This window comes from Ascoidea rubescens, assembly GCF_001661345.1.
Source record: "Ascoidea rubescens DSM 1968 unplaced genomic scaffold ASCRUscaffold_12, whole genome shotgun sequence".
Taxonomy (NCBI): Eukaryota; Fungi; Ascomycota; class Saccharomycetes; order Ascoideales; family Ascoideaceae; genus Ascoidea; species Ascoidea rubescens.
This window is the reverse complement of record NW_017962924.1, coordinates 294,252-311,734: the sequence shown is the minus strand read 5'-3', so window position 1 is coordinate 311,734 and position 17,483 is coordinate 294,252. Positions and strand designations below refer to the sequence as shown.

At 34.2% G+C, this 17,483-nt stretch overlaps 7 protein-coding genes across 7 annotated transcripts; 5 read left to right on the top strand and 2 right to left on the bottom strand.

The window, feature by feature from the left end:
* The first annotated feature begins 79 nt into the window (after positions 1-79).
* Positions 80-1,859, top strand: YME2 (Yme2p). The gene has a single exon (XM_020193742.1). The coding sequence runs from the start codon at positions 176-178 to the stop codon at positions 1,580-1,582; it is 1,407 nt and encodes a 468-aa protein (XP_020045725.1). The 5' UTR covers positions 80-175; the 3' UTR covers positions 1,583-1,859.
* A 289-nt stretch (positions 1,860-2,148) lies between these two features.
* ASCRUDRAFT_71769 (uncharacterized protein) lies at positions 2,149-4,635 on the top strand (the record flags this gene model as incomplete). Its single annotated transcript, XM_020191990.1, has 1 exon — positions 2,149-4,635. The coding sequence occupies one exon, from the start codon at positions 2,149-2,151 to the stop codon at positions 4,633-4,635; it is 2,487 nt and encodes an 828-aa protein (XP_020045724.1).
* A 161-nt stretch (positions 4,636-4,796) lies between these two features.
* Positions 4,797-7,395, top strand: ASCRUDRAFT_112408 (AMSH-like ubiquitin thioesterase). Its single transcript, XM_020188771.1, has 2 exons — positions 4,797-5,076; positions 5,296-7,395. The coding sequence occupies exons 1-2, from the start codon at positions 4,957-4,959 to the stop codon at positions 7,309-7,311; spliced, it is 2,136 nt and encodes a 711-aa protein (XP_020045723.1). The 5' UTR covers positions 4,797-4,956; the 3' UTR covers positions 7,312-7,395.
* Positions 7,396-7,710: 315 nt separating this feature from the next.
* Positions 7,711-8,630, bottom strand: ASCRUDRAFT_77156 (uncharacterized protein). The gene has a single exon (XM_020193741.1). The coding sequence runs from the start codon at positions 8,343-8,345 to the stop codon at positions 8,091-8,093; it is 255 nt and encodes an 84-aa protein (XP_020045722.1). The 5' UTR covers positions 8,346-8,630; the 3' UTR covers positions 7,711-8,090.
* A 987-nt stretch (positions 8,631-9,617) lies between these two features.
* Positions 9,618-11,501, top strand: ASCRUDRAFT_82081 (uncharacterized protein; the record flags this gene model as incomplete). Its single annotated transcript, XM_020194689.1, has 2 exons — positions 9,618-9,879; positions 10,087-11,501. 2 exons carry the CDS (start codon positions 9,618-9,620, stop codon positions 11,499-11,501), a joined length of 1,677 nt encoding a protein of 558 aa, XP_020045721.1.
* A 936-nt stretch (positions 11,502-12,437) lies between these two features.
* Positions 12,438-14,575, bottom strand: PDH1 (putative 2-methylcitrate dehydratase). Its single transcript, XM_020193740.1, has one exon. It carries the CDS (start codon positions 14,185-14,187, stop codon positions 12,622-12,624), a length of 1,566 nt encoding a protein of 521 aa, XP_020045720.1. The 5' UTR covers positions 14,188-14,575; the 3' UTR covers positions 12,438-12,621.
* A 1,289-nt stretch (positions 14,576-15,864) lies between these two features.
* ASCRUDRAFT_37633 (citrate synthase-like protein) lies at positions 15,865-17,352 on the top strand (the record flags this gene model as incomplete). The annotated part of the gene is made up of 1 exon (XM_020190784.1): positions 15,865-17,352. The coding sequence occupies one exon, from the start codon at positions 15,865-15,867 to the stop codon at positions 17,350-17,352; it is 1,488 nt and encodes a 495-aa protein (XP_020045719.1).
* Positions 17,353-17,483: the final 131 nt, after the last annotated feature.

Here is a 17,483-nt window from a genome sequence, read left to right as displayed (position 1 = left end):
AACTATATCATCAATTCAAAATATGATAAATTTACAAGATGACTATGAAATTGATCATACAAAACAACTATGGCCGGAAAGAATTAGCAAAATTCAAGAGTTACGATTATGGTTATCTGAAAATGTTAACACTTTTATTGTAGTAAAAGGCCCAAGAGGCGGAGGTAAACATGAAATGGTTATTAAACATGCCTTAAAGGATAAAGACAATGTATTATATATTGATTTGGATAAGATAGTCAAATCCAGAAGACCAAGACAATTTATATCAAACTTTGCCGATCAAATTGGTTATTTCCCAGAGTTTTCTTGGTTAAATTCAATAAACAAGATGATTGATTTAGGTGTTCAGGGTTTTACAGGAAGTAAAAGCGGATTATCAGAAACAGTAGAGAACCAATTTAAAGCGATGCTTAACTCAACAATGATGGCGATTCGAAAGATTTCATTAAAAAATTATGATAAAACATCAAAAAGACCATTGGTCAAAAGCGGCATTGGTAATAAAATCAATCTAAATAGGAATGGGAATAGGAGTGCGAATGACAATAGTTTATCAATGAGTTATTTGAAAGAAGAAGATTATTTGCAACAGCATCCAGAAGAAAAGCCCATAATTGTTATTGATAGATTTTTGTCTAAATCCGATAACTATTCATTTGTTTATAAAGAGATAGCGGATTGGGCAGCCCTATTAGTTTCAATGAACCTTGCACAAGTTATATTTTTAACCGAGGATGTTAGCAGTTTACAATTACTAGCAGATTCATTACCAAATCAAGTGTTTAAGGTTTCGACTTTAGAAGATGCGTCAACCGATTCTTCAAGAGAGTATGTTTTGAATCAATTAATGAATGGCAGCAGTTCCAAACATGTTGATGATATTCGTAATAACGGTATTAATACAGGTATCAACAATAAAAAATTTGAGAGTGGATTTGGAATACCAAGATATCAGTTGATTGAATTAGATGATGCGTTAGGACCTATCGGTGGTAGAATGTTAGATTTACAAGCATTTGTAAGAAGAGTAAAGTCTGGAGAATTACCCAAACAAGCATTGGATGAAATGATCAAACAGACTGCTGAACAAGTGACACAAATTTTTATAATACGGAATAACAATTTACTTGAGTCAGCTCAAGCATGGAATATAATCAAATTATTATCGGAAGAAGAGGCTATCCCTTATTCTAAGGTCTATCACTTGCCATTATTCAAGAGCAACTCAATTGAGGTTTTATCCAAGTTGGAAAGAGAGAATTTGATCCGAATAGTCAAAGATAGGGGTGTTATTGATAAGATTAAACCGGGAAAACCATTATTGAGAGCAGCCTTCAACAACATTGTGAACGACCAAAAAATATATAATGTGTTGGAAACCTCCTATTTGACCAATTTAATCAAATTCGAGGTGAACAGAATCAAAACATGGGAAGATGAGATCAAAGGATTGGGGTATGCAGTTAACAACAAGGAATTCAAGACAAGAGTAAGCCATTTGGCCAACAAGATCTCTGAAAGCACCAAAGTCATTGAAAGCAGCGAAGCAGAGATTAAAAGTCTTTCCAAAAAACGCTGAGGCACATCAAATGATGGTCTACGTATATATATAGTTTTCACAACACAATAGCATTGCTTTTCCAAGCACTTCGAAAGGCAAATCTTTTTCTGTATCCGGGGGCCGGGAAGCAGAAACAGCTGGAGAAGCAACATGCCCGGCCTTAACTATAGGAAGCATCTGTCGGCCTTAACTACTGTCGCCTGCAAGCTTCAAATGCAACAAAAGAAAAAGAAGCGAGAGAGTAAGAAGCAGAGGAAGCAGGAGAAACAGAGGAAACAGAGGAAACACAAACAGTAACGCGACTGGCAGCAGAAAGCAGCATTTTGCTCTGCCGGCCTCGTGGATGTGTTTCGGAGAACAGCCCGCAATCAAAGTGGGTTTGTAAAGGAATTGCAATTTTTACAGTTTTGTCAGATTTGATCAGATTTGATCAGAGATATCCATAGAATTCATCCAGCTGTTGCAAGATTTGGTATATTAATTGATCCCAAGAAGCTTTATGATTTTTGATGTTTGTTATAACGATAGACTGCTTAATTTGTTCTATTCACTTTGATTCTACCTCGATTTATAATTTATAACCTATGCAAAGAAGAATTCGTCATATCAAAAGTATATCGATTAGAAACTTATTCTTGAATAATATAGATATCAATCATAATAATGATAAAGACAACGAAGACGACAACAGTAATGATGCTGCTGATACCCTTGATACTGCAAATGGCTTTAAATCAACAAATATTTCAATTTTATCTTCTTCAATAAGAAAATCTCAAGGTCTAAATGAAAATTTAAATAATTCCAATGTTGACTTGAAAGGGGAATTGAATGAACATGATAATATAATAGACAATGATTATAACAACACTAATTTAAAATCCTTAAATGATTCTAGATTACTTGATTCATTTTTCTCACTACATTCGATTGTAATCAAAAATCAAAAAATCAAAATAATACATAATTCTCCATTTTATATAAGTGAAATCATTCCAAACAATTTAAATCCAAATTTCATTGATATTAATTTCAATTTTTTGCAGTTTCTCAAAGAAATTAATCTTTCAAATTTAACTAGGTTTTCTCAATTAAATTTAAAAATCTGGGCAAGGTACAGTAATAACGATGATAATACTACTAATAATAATAATAATAATCTATGGAATTTAATAATATCAATAAATATCAACTTATCAAACTTGATTTATCTCGATAATGACATACAATCTTTGCAATTTAATATAGAAAAATCCAAAAAATATCACAATTTAAATTCATCCCTGCATAATAATAATCTTAATAATTTGGACAATAATAATAATAATTTTTCTTCAGCCTCTTCAATTTCTTCATTTAACCTTCAGTTGTCAAATTTATCTAGAAACCCCAATATTTTCAGTTCATCTTTTCTAAATTATCTTAATTATCAGAAAAATATTATAATTCTTTCATTAAAAGACGGGTGTTACTTATTACCTTATGGTTTAAATTTTAAAAATATTTATGAAATTGATAATAAATCTAAAAATCAGGCATTTAATAATAACAAAATCTCACGATCTTTATCTGTAGTTTCTTCAGCTACCTCAATTAATAATTTTACTAAAAATGTTTCGTCATTATCTTTTGACTCATTAATTAAGATCACAAATCTTTTATCTTGCATTGAAGATTTAAGAAAAATTATATATAAATTGAACTCAAAAATTGAGGATACTTTGAATAAAAATATTGTTTTTAATTATGATAATGATAATGATAACAATAATAACCATAATCGTAATCTTATTCCGTTTGATAATAAGTTTGATAAAATATTGATACCTCAAAGCAAACTAAACTCAACGATCAGTCTTAAAATTAATCAATTAAAAACATTTCTAAAAGCCGAAAAAAAAAGATTAAATGACTTGGAAAATTTTAAAGAAAAGTTGAAACAAGAATTGGTGTATAAAAAGAAAATACTTTTAATCGAAGATGAAGATGATAACAATAATGATGGTTATGATGAAATTTGTAAGAATATTGATATTATTCAGTTAAAAGTGAATGGTAATATTGATATTAATAATGACAACAGCATTGACATCAATGATGATAATGATAATGATAATGATGATGATGATGATGATGATGACAGCGATATTGATTATGATTATGGCTACCAGAATGGTGATGAGAATGAAAATTATAATACACTATTTTTATCTTTAAGAAAAGAGGTATTAAAAGAAAAGAAATTGTATGGAGAATATCTTAATGAATATGAAATTATGAATATTAAAATGAATAATATGTTATCAAACAAAGTCTTTAAATATTTAATGGATGTCTTCCCAATTCAGAATGATGCAAGAAATCCATTTGAATTCACCATATTAAATTTAAGCCTTTCGCTATTATCAAATATCTTTAAAAATTATCCTATATTAAATATTATCAATAAGAAAACCAAAATCAATAGAAATATCAATTCAAGAAGAAATTCAATAAGCTCGGTTAACACATTGAATGACTCAGCGGTATCTGGTCGCGATAATGAGACAATAAATTCAGTTGATCTTGCAAATTCGCCATTAACTGCTACAATCAGCAACATAAATGCAGCCTCAACTGCGACTTCAACTAGAGCTTCTGTTTATTCAACAAGAAAGGATTTGTTTTCAATACTATCACTGACATCATCATACAAATCCAACAGAATTGACAATAACTTACTACTAACAACATACCAGGAGATCGAAATCGATTCAGCCATGGGATTTGTTGTTAAATTGGTTAATCTCATTGCATTGTACTTGTCAATACCGCTAAGGTATCCCATGACTTTCTTGGGATCCAAGTCGTATATTTACGATCCAATCTCAAAGATATCGAGCAGCAAGATATTCCCACTTTGGTTGAAGGACAATCAAAACTACTTGTACAAGTTTGAGTACGGTTTGATATTGTTGAACAAGAACATCGAGCAGTTGTGTCACGAAGAAGGATTGGTGGTTCCTGAAAGCCGGAACATCTTGGGGAATCTCAAAACGTTGTTGCTTTACCTTGCTTCCAAAGACCGTTAGAAACCCTTCTGGTAGCACAGGCAGCAAAACCAGCACTAGCACAATGGATGCAACCCACCGCAATGGATAAAACCCACTACAATGGGAAACACCACTGCAGCGGATCAGGCTCCCGGCGGAGTCTCCAAAAAAAACCGCCGCTTTTCGGGCGCAGAACTGCGATTTCCAGCGGAACGGGACAGCGATTGCAGTTGCGGTTCTCTTTTGTTTACTCTTCCAAAAAGACTGATATAAATATGGTATCTTCTGTATGCTCGTTTTATTTGGTGCTGCTATGTTTGTTTGGGTTGCTTGGTTAGACAATACAATGCTTGTTTGATAATGGAAAAGGGATGTCCTCGGTCGATCAAAAAATTGGAAAGCGAAGCATATTCCTATAGCTTTTCCACTCAAGGTACCTACAAAGCGTGGGTAGAAATTGCTCATATGCTTCTCAGTGAAGTATGTAAATTAGCTTTGTATGGTTATCAATGTAATTACTGTTATTATTGCTATTATCGTATTTTTTGTTGCATGTTTGATTGCATTTTAGCTGTCAATCTTTTCTTTTTTTTATTTATCTTGATTAAAAATTGAATTTTTCACCAATAATAAATACTAACTTTTAACTCATTCTCTCTTAAATTTCTTTTTTCTATTGTTTTCTTACTGATGATATAGGCTGATGAAAGATATAAATATGGTGATTATCCAGAAGCATATATTTTTTATTTGAGATTTACTGATTTGATTTTGAAAAAGATCCCTCAATTTTTTCTACTTGGGGATAAAAAAGATTCGTTGTATCTTGGATTACTCGGGGAAATCGAGAGGAGTTATGAAAACTCTAAAAACTTGAAAATATTAATTAATGAAGAAATTGGCGAATATTTAAATAATTTGGAATTTATTAAAAAAAATCAAATAAATGAAAAGAGAAAAGTGAAAAGCAATGGAAACTCAAACAAAAAAATTCTTCATTCAAATTTATTAGATGAAGCTAAGGATTTATTTGAAAAAGAAGCTGCAGATTACCAAAATCAATTAAAAATAAATGATCCAAATTATAACTTGAAATTAACGTTAACTAATGATAAAATAATTTCGGGCCGTGATAATGGGAACCCAAAGCAATTGAAAAATTTAAATTTTAGCAATCAAAATGATACTGATAGATATGTTGAAAAGTACATTGACGATTATGTCGACGATTATGTTGACGATTACGTTGACGATTATATTGATGATTATATTAGAAATGATTCAGAATATATATCAGATAATGGCCATTCAAAAGAAATATTAAATAATTATAATAATAATCACTTAAGGAGCAGAATTTATAGTAATCCCGGAGAGTTCGATGACTACAATGAGTATGAAGACTATGAGGGCTCAGAAGAATCTGAGGATTATGGTGATTCCGAGGGATATGGAGATTATAAAAGTAATGTTTATGGGACGAAACCTGTTCAATACAGTAATAATGTTATGAATAATTATAGTCATCCTCATGCTCATGCTTATGCTCATACTAATGGTACTATTAACAATAACAATAACAATAACAATAATAATAATAATAATAATAAACAACTTTCTTATTTTCCTGAATATCCATCAATTTCTTCACCAACGATAGATTATTCTAAATTTAGTGATCCTCAGTTAGGTTCATTCGGGGGATCTCAAGCATCTAGTTTCAATTTAAATCCTAATCATATTAATAATAATGATAATATTCCTGTCACTACTAATACTACTACTAATAATAATAATGATAATAATAATAATGATAATAATAATGATGATAATAATTTAAACGAAAATCATAATAGTGAAAATAGTTATTTCTATGATAATATTGATGATGATAGTATCATCAATGATATTAATAATATTGATTTTAACGAATTTGATGATATAAGTGATATAAATGATATTAATGATATTAATGATATAGAAGATATTAGTAGTTTAAATAATGAAGATAGTGGGTTAAATTCTAATTTGAAGTTAAAGTTAAATTTGAATAAAAATGAAAATGAAAATGAAAATGAAAATGAAAATGGAAATGAAAATATATCCATGACAGAAGGAGGATTAATATTAAAGGCAGTTTATTTACCATATGAAATTAAAAAGGAGTTTATTAAGATTTCTAAAAAAAATACCAAAAATAATTTAGAAACATGTGGTATATTATTTGGGAAATTAATTGAAGACAGATATTTCATAACGAATTTAATTATTCCAGATCAAGTTTCCAGTTCAAATACTTGTCAAGCTGTTGATGAAATCAAATTAATGGAATTTGCTAGTATCAATGAATTGATCACGCTTGGATGGATTCATACACATCCTACTCAATCATGTTTTTTAAGTAGTGTTGACTTGCACACACAAAATGGATATCAAACAATGTTGCCAGAGGCCATAGCAATAGTTGTTGCACCAAATGCAATTCCAGATTTTGGAGTGTTTAGGATATCGGATCCACACGGATTAGAGATAATGAAGAAATGCAAACTTCGAGGATTTCATCCTCATCATGAGAGAAATTTGTATTCTGTATGTTCAAGAACTAAGTTCAGTAAGATAATGAATATCAAAAGCAACCGATTCAAGTACACCAATGGACATGTGGTAGTCAAGTCGGGGCTACCATTTGAAGTGAACGATTTAAGATCTAGGTAAGCACTTGAAAGGTAGGTTCATTAGATTAATTTATTTGTATTACTAGTATTTATAAACAAACAAAGAGAAAACAAAAAATAAAGGGCACCGTAATATTATATGAAAGTTAAAGAAACCATGTCTGTGGATGACGGACAATCACAAAGTGCGAGAACATGGGATTATTTTTTAAGCAGATATATTTTTCATGCATAAGCATGCACAACTACAGTGATACAGTAGTTGACTTCGGAAAAACCCGACGTGTTCCAGCCACAAGAACGGCATCGAGGAGACGGCAGCCCACGCCGATGCGGGTGGTGTGCAGCCGAGACCGGTTTACGATTTGGTCTGAGAAGCAGCAGGTCGGTAGTGCCGGAACACAACCGGAATACACAAGGCAGCCTGGGCCGGCAAAAGGCATTCGCTGCGGGCCTTATCCGAAAAGCAAGCAGAATCGCAGCATCAAAGAGAATAAGAGGAATAAAGTTAGCAGGAGGCAATGGGTAGAGTTTTGTTCTCAGAAACAGAGCACTGGCAAGACGATTGGGGAGGAAACAATAGCCAGGGAAATACAGCTGCTGATAACAGCTACATGAAGTATTGCCGGAGGAATTGAGGCGAGGACATTGTAATATCTGGATAATCAGAGCTGTTTGTGTTTATGGCTCTCATGTTGGTCCTCATGTTGATTCTCAATTTCTAGCTAGCGTAAGGCTTCATTGACGTTAGATTACTGGCTCCGGATCTATTTTGGTGATGCATTGCCTACTGTTGTTGTGCAAGAGATTTGTGGGTTTTTATGGTTTTTGTATGGTAATTACTGGATAAACGATAACCTGGGGAATGCAATTCCCATTGTTAACCTTATTCTGTGAGCATATAGTCCTGTACAATTTTCTCCAAGAGTCTGATTGATCTGAATGAGTCTGCAATAAAGCAAAGGGAAAAGCATAGCACCCTTTTTCAACTTTGGATATTACAATATCAGGAAACCATAATGTGAGCACCAAGTCTAATTGGCCATCCAGATGAAAACGAATTTCCCAATTCATTCTTTTTTACTGGATCCAAACATCGCAGTGCTCACGACAATCACAACACTAGAAGCAGAAACACAAGAATCCAGCAACCAGGTCGAGCCCAACAAACACCAATTGCTAGTCATTTCCAACTGTTAACCAAGACGATCTCTCTTGCTGAGATCATCTGCTCCCATGAGCTATTTTGCTTCCCCAGACTTGCTAACAAAGAGAAAGAGCACTTTAATATCGAGCGAAAGCCTTGTGTGGGCTCTAGTTCTGACCCTTATGCTCCTGAAGCTCATGCTCTTGGGCTCCATGGTCTTTATGTCTGTTATGTCTGCTCCAAAACTTAGTGGAAAGTGCCAAATCACACTGCTATGTTGAAGAAAGTTAAAACGTTTAAGATTTCTCAAAAGGTTGTGTTTGGTAACATTTCTCTTGTTTTCATGCTCTTTAATTTTTCTTTTAATGTCTTTAACTTCTGTAGCCTATATTTCAATAATTTTTTAGACTTTGCAAATTGTAAATGGTATTCTTACTGTCTTTACTTCTTGTTTCCTACATCTTAGTTCTACTAGCTCTATTTCTAGTTGCTACCTACTCCCACTGGTTTCAATAGCCAGTTTCACCAATCTCACAATCACCATTACCACCTATTCTATCTTTCCTCCACTGGCCTTTTTTGGTATATAAACCCTCCTTTATCCCCTTCTCGAATCCTAGAACTAAGGACTAAATTCGCTTTAAATCTAATTCCAGTTTCATATCATTTCCACAGCTTTTTCTCATCACTTCCATATCATTTCCTTTTCAATTCATTTCTGCTTTCTAGCTCATCAAACCAAACTCTGCCACTTTCTCTCTCATTTTTCTTCTCATTTCTAATTTCTCATTTCCCACATCTTTCTCTCTTCTCTTCATTCTCCCTTCTTCTCCAATCAGCTTTACCACCACCACCCTCTCTCTCACCGGAAACTGCACCTTCTCTTAGCTACACTCCTGCTGTTCTTTCTACTGCTCTTCTGGCTGTGCTTCACTTCTCTTTGAAATTTTCCTCCTCACTTCCTTTTGCTCTTTGAGAGCTTTTTTCAAATTTTAAAATCGGATCTCAATTAATTTAAGGTCTCAACAAACTTTATTATCCTATTACAACCCACTACTTTTTGCTCTCATCAACCTTCAAATCATACACCAATCTCTTTCCTCCCTCCTCCCTCTCCTCTTCTTTTTTTCTTTCTTTCTTTCTTTTTCTGTCTCTCTTTTATTGGCAGCCCCTCTGCTATATCTACCACCTCCTAAACAATGAAATCGTCCCTTTCGGATACAAACTCTGTTGAGAGTCTGTTTGGCTTGATTAATGTAAACCCACATCCCGAATCCTACTCCAATTTTTCTAATCCTTATTATCAACAAAATAATCTTGACACCTTCTCAAATAATAATTATACTGACTATAATAGTATTAATAACAACCAAAATGCTGCTCTAAACAACAATAACAATAACAATAACAACAATACTTCTCATCAAAATTTTGATGCCAACAACAATACCAATAATTTTGGTAATCTTAATAATAACCCTATCAATATCTCAAATGACTCAAATGACTCAAATGACTTGAACAGATCAAATCATTTAAATTTAAACGACAACTCTCCCACTAATGATAGAGACACTTATATACAATATTTATCCTCAAATAATGGCTTCTCTTATGTATCCCATTTGCTCAACAACAAACTTCTCAATCCAAACCAAAAAAAACAAGGTGGTTGGAAATGTTCACGCTGCCATAAAAACTTGACAACTGTTTTGGAATTTTGTAAACATTTAGATGAGGAAGGTATTGAAAATTGTTATAAGTGCAAATTCCCCAATTGTGTTTACTCTACCATTGGTTTTAAAAATGTCTCTTATTGTAAAAGACATGTTAAAAGCCATGATAAACACCCTGAAAGTTGTCCCTATACTGACTGCACTTACAGATCAAGAAAAAAAGAGAATTTATCAAGACACATTAATAAAAGACATCCAAACAATGAAAATTCTTATATTACTTATCAATATTCTTTATCAAATAATTTGATTTTTTCTTCTCAACTTCAACCCCAAACTCAAACACAATACAATAGCAATAATAGTAATAACAATAATAGTAATAATAACAATAATAATAACAACAACAACAATAACAATAATATCAACTCTAATTATTATGTTGAAAATAATGCAAATATAAACTCTTTTCAATCCCAATCCCAATCTCAACCCCAATCTCAGTCTCAGTCTCCATTTCAAAATCAAAATCAAAATCAAAATCAAATACAACAATCTCAAATTCAAATTCAAACCTCCCCAACTGAAATTTATGGTCAACCTGATTATACCTCTGACCCAAATTCACAATACCATTCTCAATATTATTCTAGATATCGCTCATCTTATTCAACAGATTATAGAAATGAAATTTCCTATAACAATTCACTAAATACCGATGAAACCGATTCGAGATATTATAATTCTTCTAACATTAATTCCCATTCTACTTTGAATTCAATCTCCAATTCCAATTCCAATTCCAGTTCCAATTCAAACTATAAGATTAATAACGAGATAAATAATTTATCAATTGTTGAACAGAATTCCAATGAAAATGCCTTTATTAACTCTCCCAATATTCCTTTGAATTATACTCCAAATAACCAATATAATAACACCCTTGCTAATAATTGCAATTCAATTTATGATACTCAAAATATTTACGGTGCCACTCAAAATCTCAATAATCTTAATAATCTTAATAATCTTAATACTCTAAATAATGTTAATAATTATTACTCTAATAACGTAGTTAATAATAGTAATGACGACAATAATAATATTTACGATAACAATACCAAAATTCCATCGAGCAATTCCAATTATCCCGAGATGAATTACAATTCAACGGACTCAACAAGAAAAATAGATAATCAATTTTATAATAACTTTTATGGAAATTATCGTTCAGTTCAAAGAACCGAAAATGATAGATTTTTGAATAATAATAATAAGATCAATCCCAATACTTATTATAATTACCAACAAAACGCGTTGGTGAATTCAAATCAAAACACATTAACAACAACTATTCCTTCTTTCGAAACTCTTTTGTCAACTATTGCTAAAAGTAGTAAGAAATAGCCAAATAAAATCATCTACTGGTTAAATTTTTTTTCTTCATTTTTTTTTATTTCATTTCTGTTATACATCAGCTATTGATTCTTAACTATTAAATATTAGCACGAAATTATTAACATTCATTTAGTATTTTGAAACCATTTTGCATAAATTCTCATAAATTTTCATAAACTCTATATTTTACTCTTTATTTTACTCTATTTTATATTTTTTATATTCTTTATATTTTTTATATTTTTTTGTTTGCTAATTCAATTTTTCAATTTCTCAAGAGATGAAACATATCAGCATGGTATCAAAATGATTTTAAAATTTTTTTATTCAATATTTATTATTATTATTATTATTATTGTTATTGTTATTGTTATTATCTATTTATTTTTTTTCTTTTATTTATTAAATTATTGTCTTATTCAATGTGTTTGTTTTTGAAATAAATTTAGCTTAATTTATCACACTATAACATAACTGTTTCCAATGAATTTGCTAACAAAAGAATTACTAGGTATTAAAAGAAAAAGAAAAAGATAAAAAAATGGCTATTAATAAAAATTATTTTTTTTATTTTATAGGAATTCATGAATTGAAAACAGAATATTTAATTTATTATACAAAATTGCTTTTATATTTATATTTATATATTTTTGCTATAATACATATTATGATGGATTAGTTTATTGAATTGATTGAGATAAATCCAGCCCTTTTTATTAGTTGTGGAAGCAGGTTATTGCTTTTATTTTGGCAAAGCAATCACATTAAAAAGTCAGTAAAAAAAAAGAAAAAAAAAGAAAAAAAAGAAAAATATATAATAATAAATAGAAAAGAAAATAAAGTTATCTGGCTGCCGAAAATCTGTTTTTAAAATGAAATATTATTTAAATGATAAGCAGGTCGAGTATTGAGTATAAGTGATTTACATTATTTACAAGTTTGGGAGAGAAGACTAAAAAGACCAATAATTAAATTTGAAGAAGAGTTAAACATACAAGATAAAATTCAATTAAGTCATCTATATAACGTTAAGTAGGGAGATCATTACAAAATAAGGAATTTTTAAATATAAAAAGTGAGAGTAATCAAGAAAAGAATATTGTTGTTTCGTTGAGGTTGGTGCCTAAAATTAAGCAGTTGAGTATAAGGCAACATATTCATCAATGTCGGTGTTGTCTAAGTCAGCATCGTAACTCTTTTCAAGGATTTGTTTGACTTTGGCATCGTCTTTGAAGTGTTCTTTGACATGACGTTCGAATTTGGCCAACAAGACTGGTTTACCTTCTTCTCTACGTTTTCTGTGGCCAATTGGGTAGTTGACTTCAACTTCGTCCAAGACAGTGCCATCTTTAAGGGTGATGGTTAAAGCGTTACCAATGAATCTCTTAGCTGGGTCGTGGTAGTCGACAGTGAATTGTTGGTTTTCAACACATTCCATTTTTGAACGTAATTCATCGATCTTTGGATTGGCAGCAATTTCATCAGAGTAGTCATCGGCGGTTAATCTGCCGTGGATCAATGGGATGGCAACCATATATTGGATACAGTGATCTCTGTCAGCGTAGTTGTATAATGGACCCTTCTTGTCGATGATTCTCATACCGGCGTCTTGAGTCTTGATGACAACAGAGGCAATATCGTCAGAGGTCTTGCCTAAGGATTTCAATTTGTTGTGGAGAGTTAAAGCAGCTTCGACAGCGGTTTGAGCGTGGAATTCAGCTGGGAAGGAAATCTTGAAAAGAACGTTTTCCATGACATAGGAACCATAAGGTCTTTGGAATTCGAAAGGTTTGCCCTTGAATAAGACATCGTAGAAACCCCAAGTTTTGGCGGTTAAGGCAGATGGCATACCAGTTTCACCGTTTTTGACGTGGTAAGCCAAGTTGACAGCTCTGTAACAGGCATCACCAGCAGCCCAGGATTTTCTGGACATGGTGTTTGGAGCATGTCTGTAAGTTCTTAAAGCTTGACCATCAACAAAGGCGTGGGAGACAGCATCAATGGTTTGTTCGTAGGTTAAACCTAACATTTTGGAGACAACAGCGGTGGTAGCAACTTTGACTAACAAGACGTGATCTAAACCGACACCATTGTAAGAGTTTTCTAAAGCCAAACAACCTTGGATTTCGTGGGCCTTGATCATACCTTCAAGAACATCTTTGACTTTGAATAATTTACCTTCTTTACCGTTGGTGGCCTTGTAGGTTCTGGTCAAGTAGTCGGCAACAGCTAAGATACCACCCAAGTTGTCAGAAGGATGACCCCATTCAGCGGCTAACCAACAGTCATTGAAATCTAACCAACGAATAATGGCACCAATGGAGAAAGCACCTCTGATTGGGTCCAAGACGTAAGGAGTACCTGGGACTCTGGAACCATTTGGAACGACGGTACCTGGGACAGTTGGGCCAATGAGGTTAGCACAGTTTGGGTATTTTAAAGCAGCTAAACCACAACCCAAGGTGTCAAGGAAACAAAGTCTTGCAGTGTCATAGGCCAATTTGGAGTCAATTTTGTAGTCGTGGATATAAGAGGAGATATCCTTCAAAACAACATCAGCTTCAGGTCTGATGTTGTCATTCATGATGGCACCAGATCTTAAGAAAGCAGAGGTGGTGAAGGATTTTGATTTTAAGGTGGTTTGCAAAAATCTGTTGTTAACAGTTGATTTGATCATGTATTTGGAGGAAAACATTTTGAAACAATTAAATTGGAGAAGTAGAGTGTAATAAGATAAAGAATATAGAATTGAATTGACTTAATTGAATTGAGATAATTGAATCAAGGGATGAATAATTGAAATCGAAAAACAAAAAGAGACCAAGTCGGTGAATCAAGTGCTTATATAAACCTGGAGGTGAGGAGTGATTTAGACTTGCAGACGAAGAAAAAGAAAAAGAAAAAGAAAAAGAGGAAAGGGAAGAGGTAAATAAAAGAATATTGACGTTTATATAAATAGGTTGAAGAAAGAGGTTGAGGGATGGGAGAATATGAGGTTAGAATTAAATGGACAAGAGAAAAGAGAAGAAAGAGGTGCAGAGATAGAGACGATAGAGAATATAAAGTTGATAGAAGTGAAAAAAAAAGTGAGAGGTATAAAAGAATCGAAACAGATGAGCGGGCGCTGGCCAATCGCAGCGCGGCGAAAAAAACGAGAGCTGAGTATGGGGTCGGTGAGCGGTCTTCAGCCAGAGCGGATATCGCCGCAGTGTACCCGCGGCAGCTCGGGTATCGGCGCGCATTGTCCTGGGGGCGTGCGAAACAGCTTTAGGCTCTACTCAGCGGAACCGTCGCTCGCACTGCGGGCCCTCTGCCGCCGCCGCTTTTGGAGCCGGTAGTGAGGCCCGCGCGAAGCAGCGCTGTTGCTGCCTCCTGCCGTTGCCGAGCGGCGGCGGTTGCTCAAGCACCGATGGATGGCAGGAATCTTTACTACAACGGTGCCACTACTGCTCACCCCAGGGAATAGATGCGTGCTTTATCCACGCGCAGCCAGCACAATGGGTCTGCACGCACAACGCTGCTGAAACACGCACCCCGGACACAGCGCGCAGAACGCTGATTCGTGACTTGTGGGGAAACGCCAGCCCTTGTACCACGTGATGCATTACGTGGTTGAGCGTGTGCGCGCATCCGCACGCAGCTGTGCTTTGTGGTCTCGGGTCATTGGAGCGAGCAGGAAGTAAGCTGATTTTATTCACTATGGATGGCAGAGAGCGCTGGTGGTGGAGCAATAGGAGCCAGAGCAGCCAGAGCAGGGCCTGGCGGTGAAGCAGCAGCACAGCAGGGCCTGGAGCAGAAGCCGCTGCAGACAGAGCCTGAGCTGTCTCTCGATTCGTGTCGACACAGTTTCACCTGCGTTGCTCTCAGCTTTGGGTGAGTCTCTCACCTGTTCCCAGCTCCATTTCTGCTCGATTCATTGGTCCATTCCTGCTGATCTTTATCTGTCTTTGCATGGTGTTAAAGTTATATTCTTATTTTGCTGCTGTTATCCTTCTGCTGAAAAAGAAAGTCTTATTTCCATCCTGCTAGATTCCAATTATTCATTTATATTCACTGTTATTCAATTACGTGAGACTGAATTCAATTATACTCATTTCTTTCCACTTATTTTCAATTGCATCGCTTGAGTTCCTCTCGATTTCTCCCGCTATTTAAGTCTCGACTTATTTCCCTCTTCTTCACCCAGGTCTCTTCTCTTTTTTTTTCTTTCTTTCTTTTTCTTCTCTTCTTTCTCTTTTTTTTCCTTTCCTAAATTAATAAATTATAATACATTCCCTATTATCTTTTATTTCATTAATTTCATCAATTCGTCGATTCTCCTTCGATTTCATCAATTTGCTCATTATCTATATTCTTTTCTTAATTTTCCAAAATGTTCTCCAAATCAATTGCTAACCCTTTATTGGCCTCAACCGTCAAATCCACTTTCAAATCAAACTTGAGAACCTATGCTACCGCAGGTAAAGATCTTAAATCCACTCTTATCTCAATTATCCCAGAAAGAAAAGAGGCCTTTTTAAAAGTTAAAAAGGAATATTCCGATAAAACAATTGGTGAGCTAACCGTTGGTCAATGTTTAGGTGGTATGAGAGGTACTAAATCCTTGTACTGGGAATCATCTGTCTTGGACCCCAACGAAGGTATCAGATTCCACAACAAGACTATCGATGAGTGTCAAGAGTTTTTACCAAAATCAAAGCACGAAATCGGCGACAAATTGTCCATCTTCTTGCCTGAATCAATGTTCTGGTATCTTTTAACTGGCCAAGTTCCAACCCAAGAACAGGTCAACGCCTTTTCTAAGGAATTGGCCGAAAAAGCTGAATTACCCGCCTACTGCGAAAAAATCTTGGACTCATTACCATCAACTTTGCATCCAATGACCCAAATGTCCATTGCCATCTCTGCCTTGAACCATGATTCCTTATTCGCTAAGGCCTATGAAAAAGGTATTGCTAAGGCTGACTACTGGGAGTATGTCTTTGACGATGTTATCAACTTAATCGCCAAATTGCCTGCCATTGCCGGTAAAATCTACCAAAACACCTACAAGACCGATATCCTCAAATCGAAAAACACCTCGGAATTAGGTCAATTAAACAAAGACCAAGATTGGTCCTACAACATTGCTTCTTTCCTCGGTATGACCGAAAAGGACTCTCTCAATATCAACAACTTCAGCACAACTGAATCAAAGGATTTCGTCAACTTGGTTCGTCTTTACTGTGCTCTCCATGGTGACCACGAAGGTGGTAACGTCTCCTCCCATGCCACTCACTTGGTTGGTTCTGCTTTATCCGACCCTTACTTGTCTTACTCTGCTGGTATCCAAGGTTTGGCTGGTCCTTTGCATGGTTTGGCTGCTCAAGAAGTCGTCAGATTCATCACAACAATGAAAGAAAAACTTGTTGGTAACGGTGACAAATTGCCTTCTGACGAAAAAATCGTTGAATACTTGTGGAGCATCTTGAACTCTGGCAGAGTTATCCCAGGTTACGGTCATGCTGTCTTAAGAAAACCTGATCCAAGATTCAAAGCCATGTTGGAATTTGGTTTAGCCAGACCTTCCATTGCTGAAAACGATATCTTCTTCCAATTTGTTCACAAATTGTCCCAAGTCGCCCCAGGTGTCTTGACTGAACATGGTAAGACCAAAAACCCTTACCCAAATGTCGACTCAGGTTCTGGTATCTTGTTCTACCACTATGGTATCAAAGAAACTTTATACTTCACTGTCATCTTCGGTTGTTCAAGAGCTTTAGGTCCATTAAACCAATTAATCTGGGATAGAATCCTCGGTTTACCAATCGAAAGACCAAAGAGTATCGATTTAGCTACCATTGCTAAGCTCTCCAAATAGATTACCCCATCCTAATCTATTTCTCTGACTTACTCTCATTTTTTCATTCTTTAATTCTTTTTATCTTGCCACCTTTTGTAACGAATCCCCTTTTATATAAAAGTTATTAATGAATATATTTTCTTCAATGT

Coding starts and splice junctions, on each gene's coding strand:
- YME2 (XM_020193742.1), top strand. CDS start 176: ATGGTTATTAAACATGCCTTAAAGGATAAAGACAATGTATTATATATT.
- ASCRUDRAFT_112408 (XM_020188771.1), top strand. CDS start 4,957: ATGGAAAAGGGATGTCCTCGGTCGATCAAAAAATTGGAAAGCGAAGCA. Junction 5,077..5,295: donor CTCATATGCTTCTCAGTGAA/GTATGTAAATTA, acceptor CTGATGATATAG/GCTGATGAAAGATATAAATA.
- ASCRUDRAFT_77156 (XM_020193741.1), bottom strand. CDS start 8,345: ATGAATTGGGAAATTCGTTTTCATCTGGATGGCCAATTAGACTTGGTG.
- PDH1 (XM_020193740.1), bottom strand. CDS start 14,187: ATGTTTTCCTCCAAATACATGATCAAATCAACTGTTAACAACAGATTT.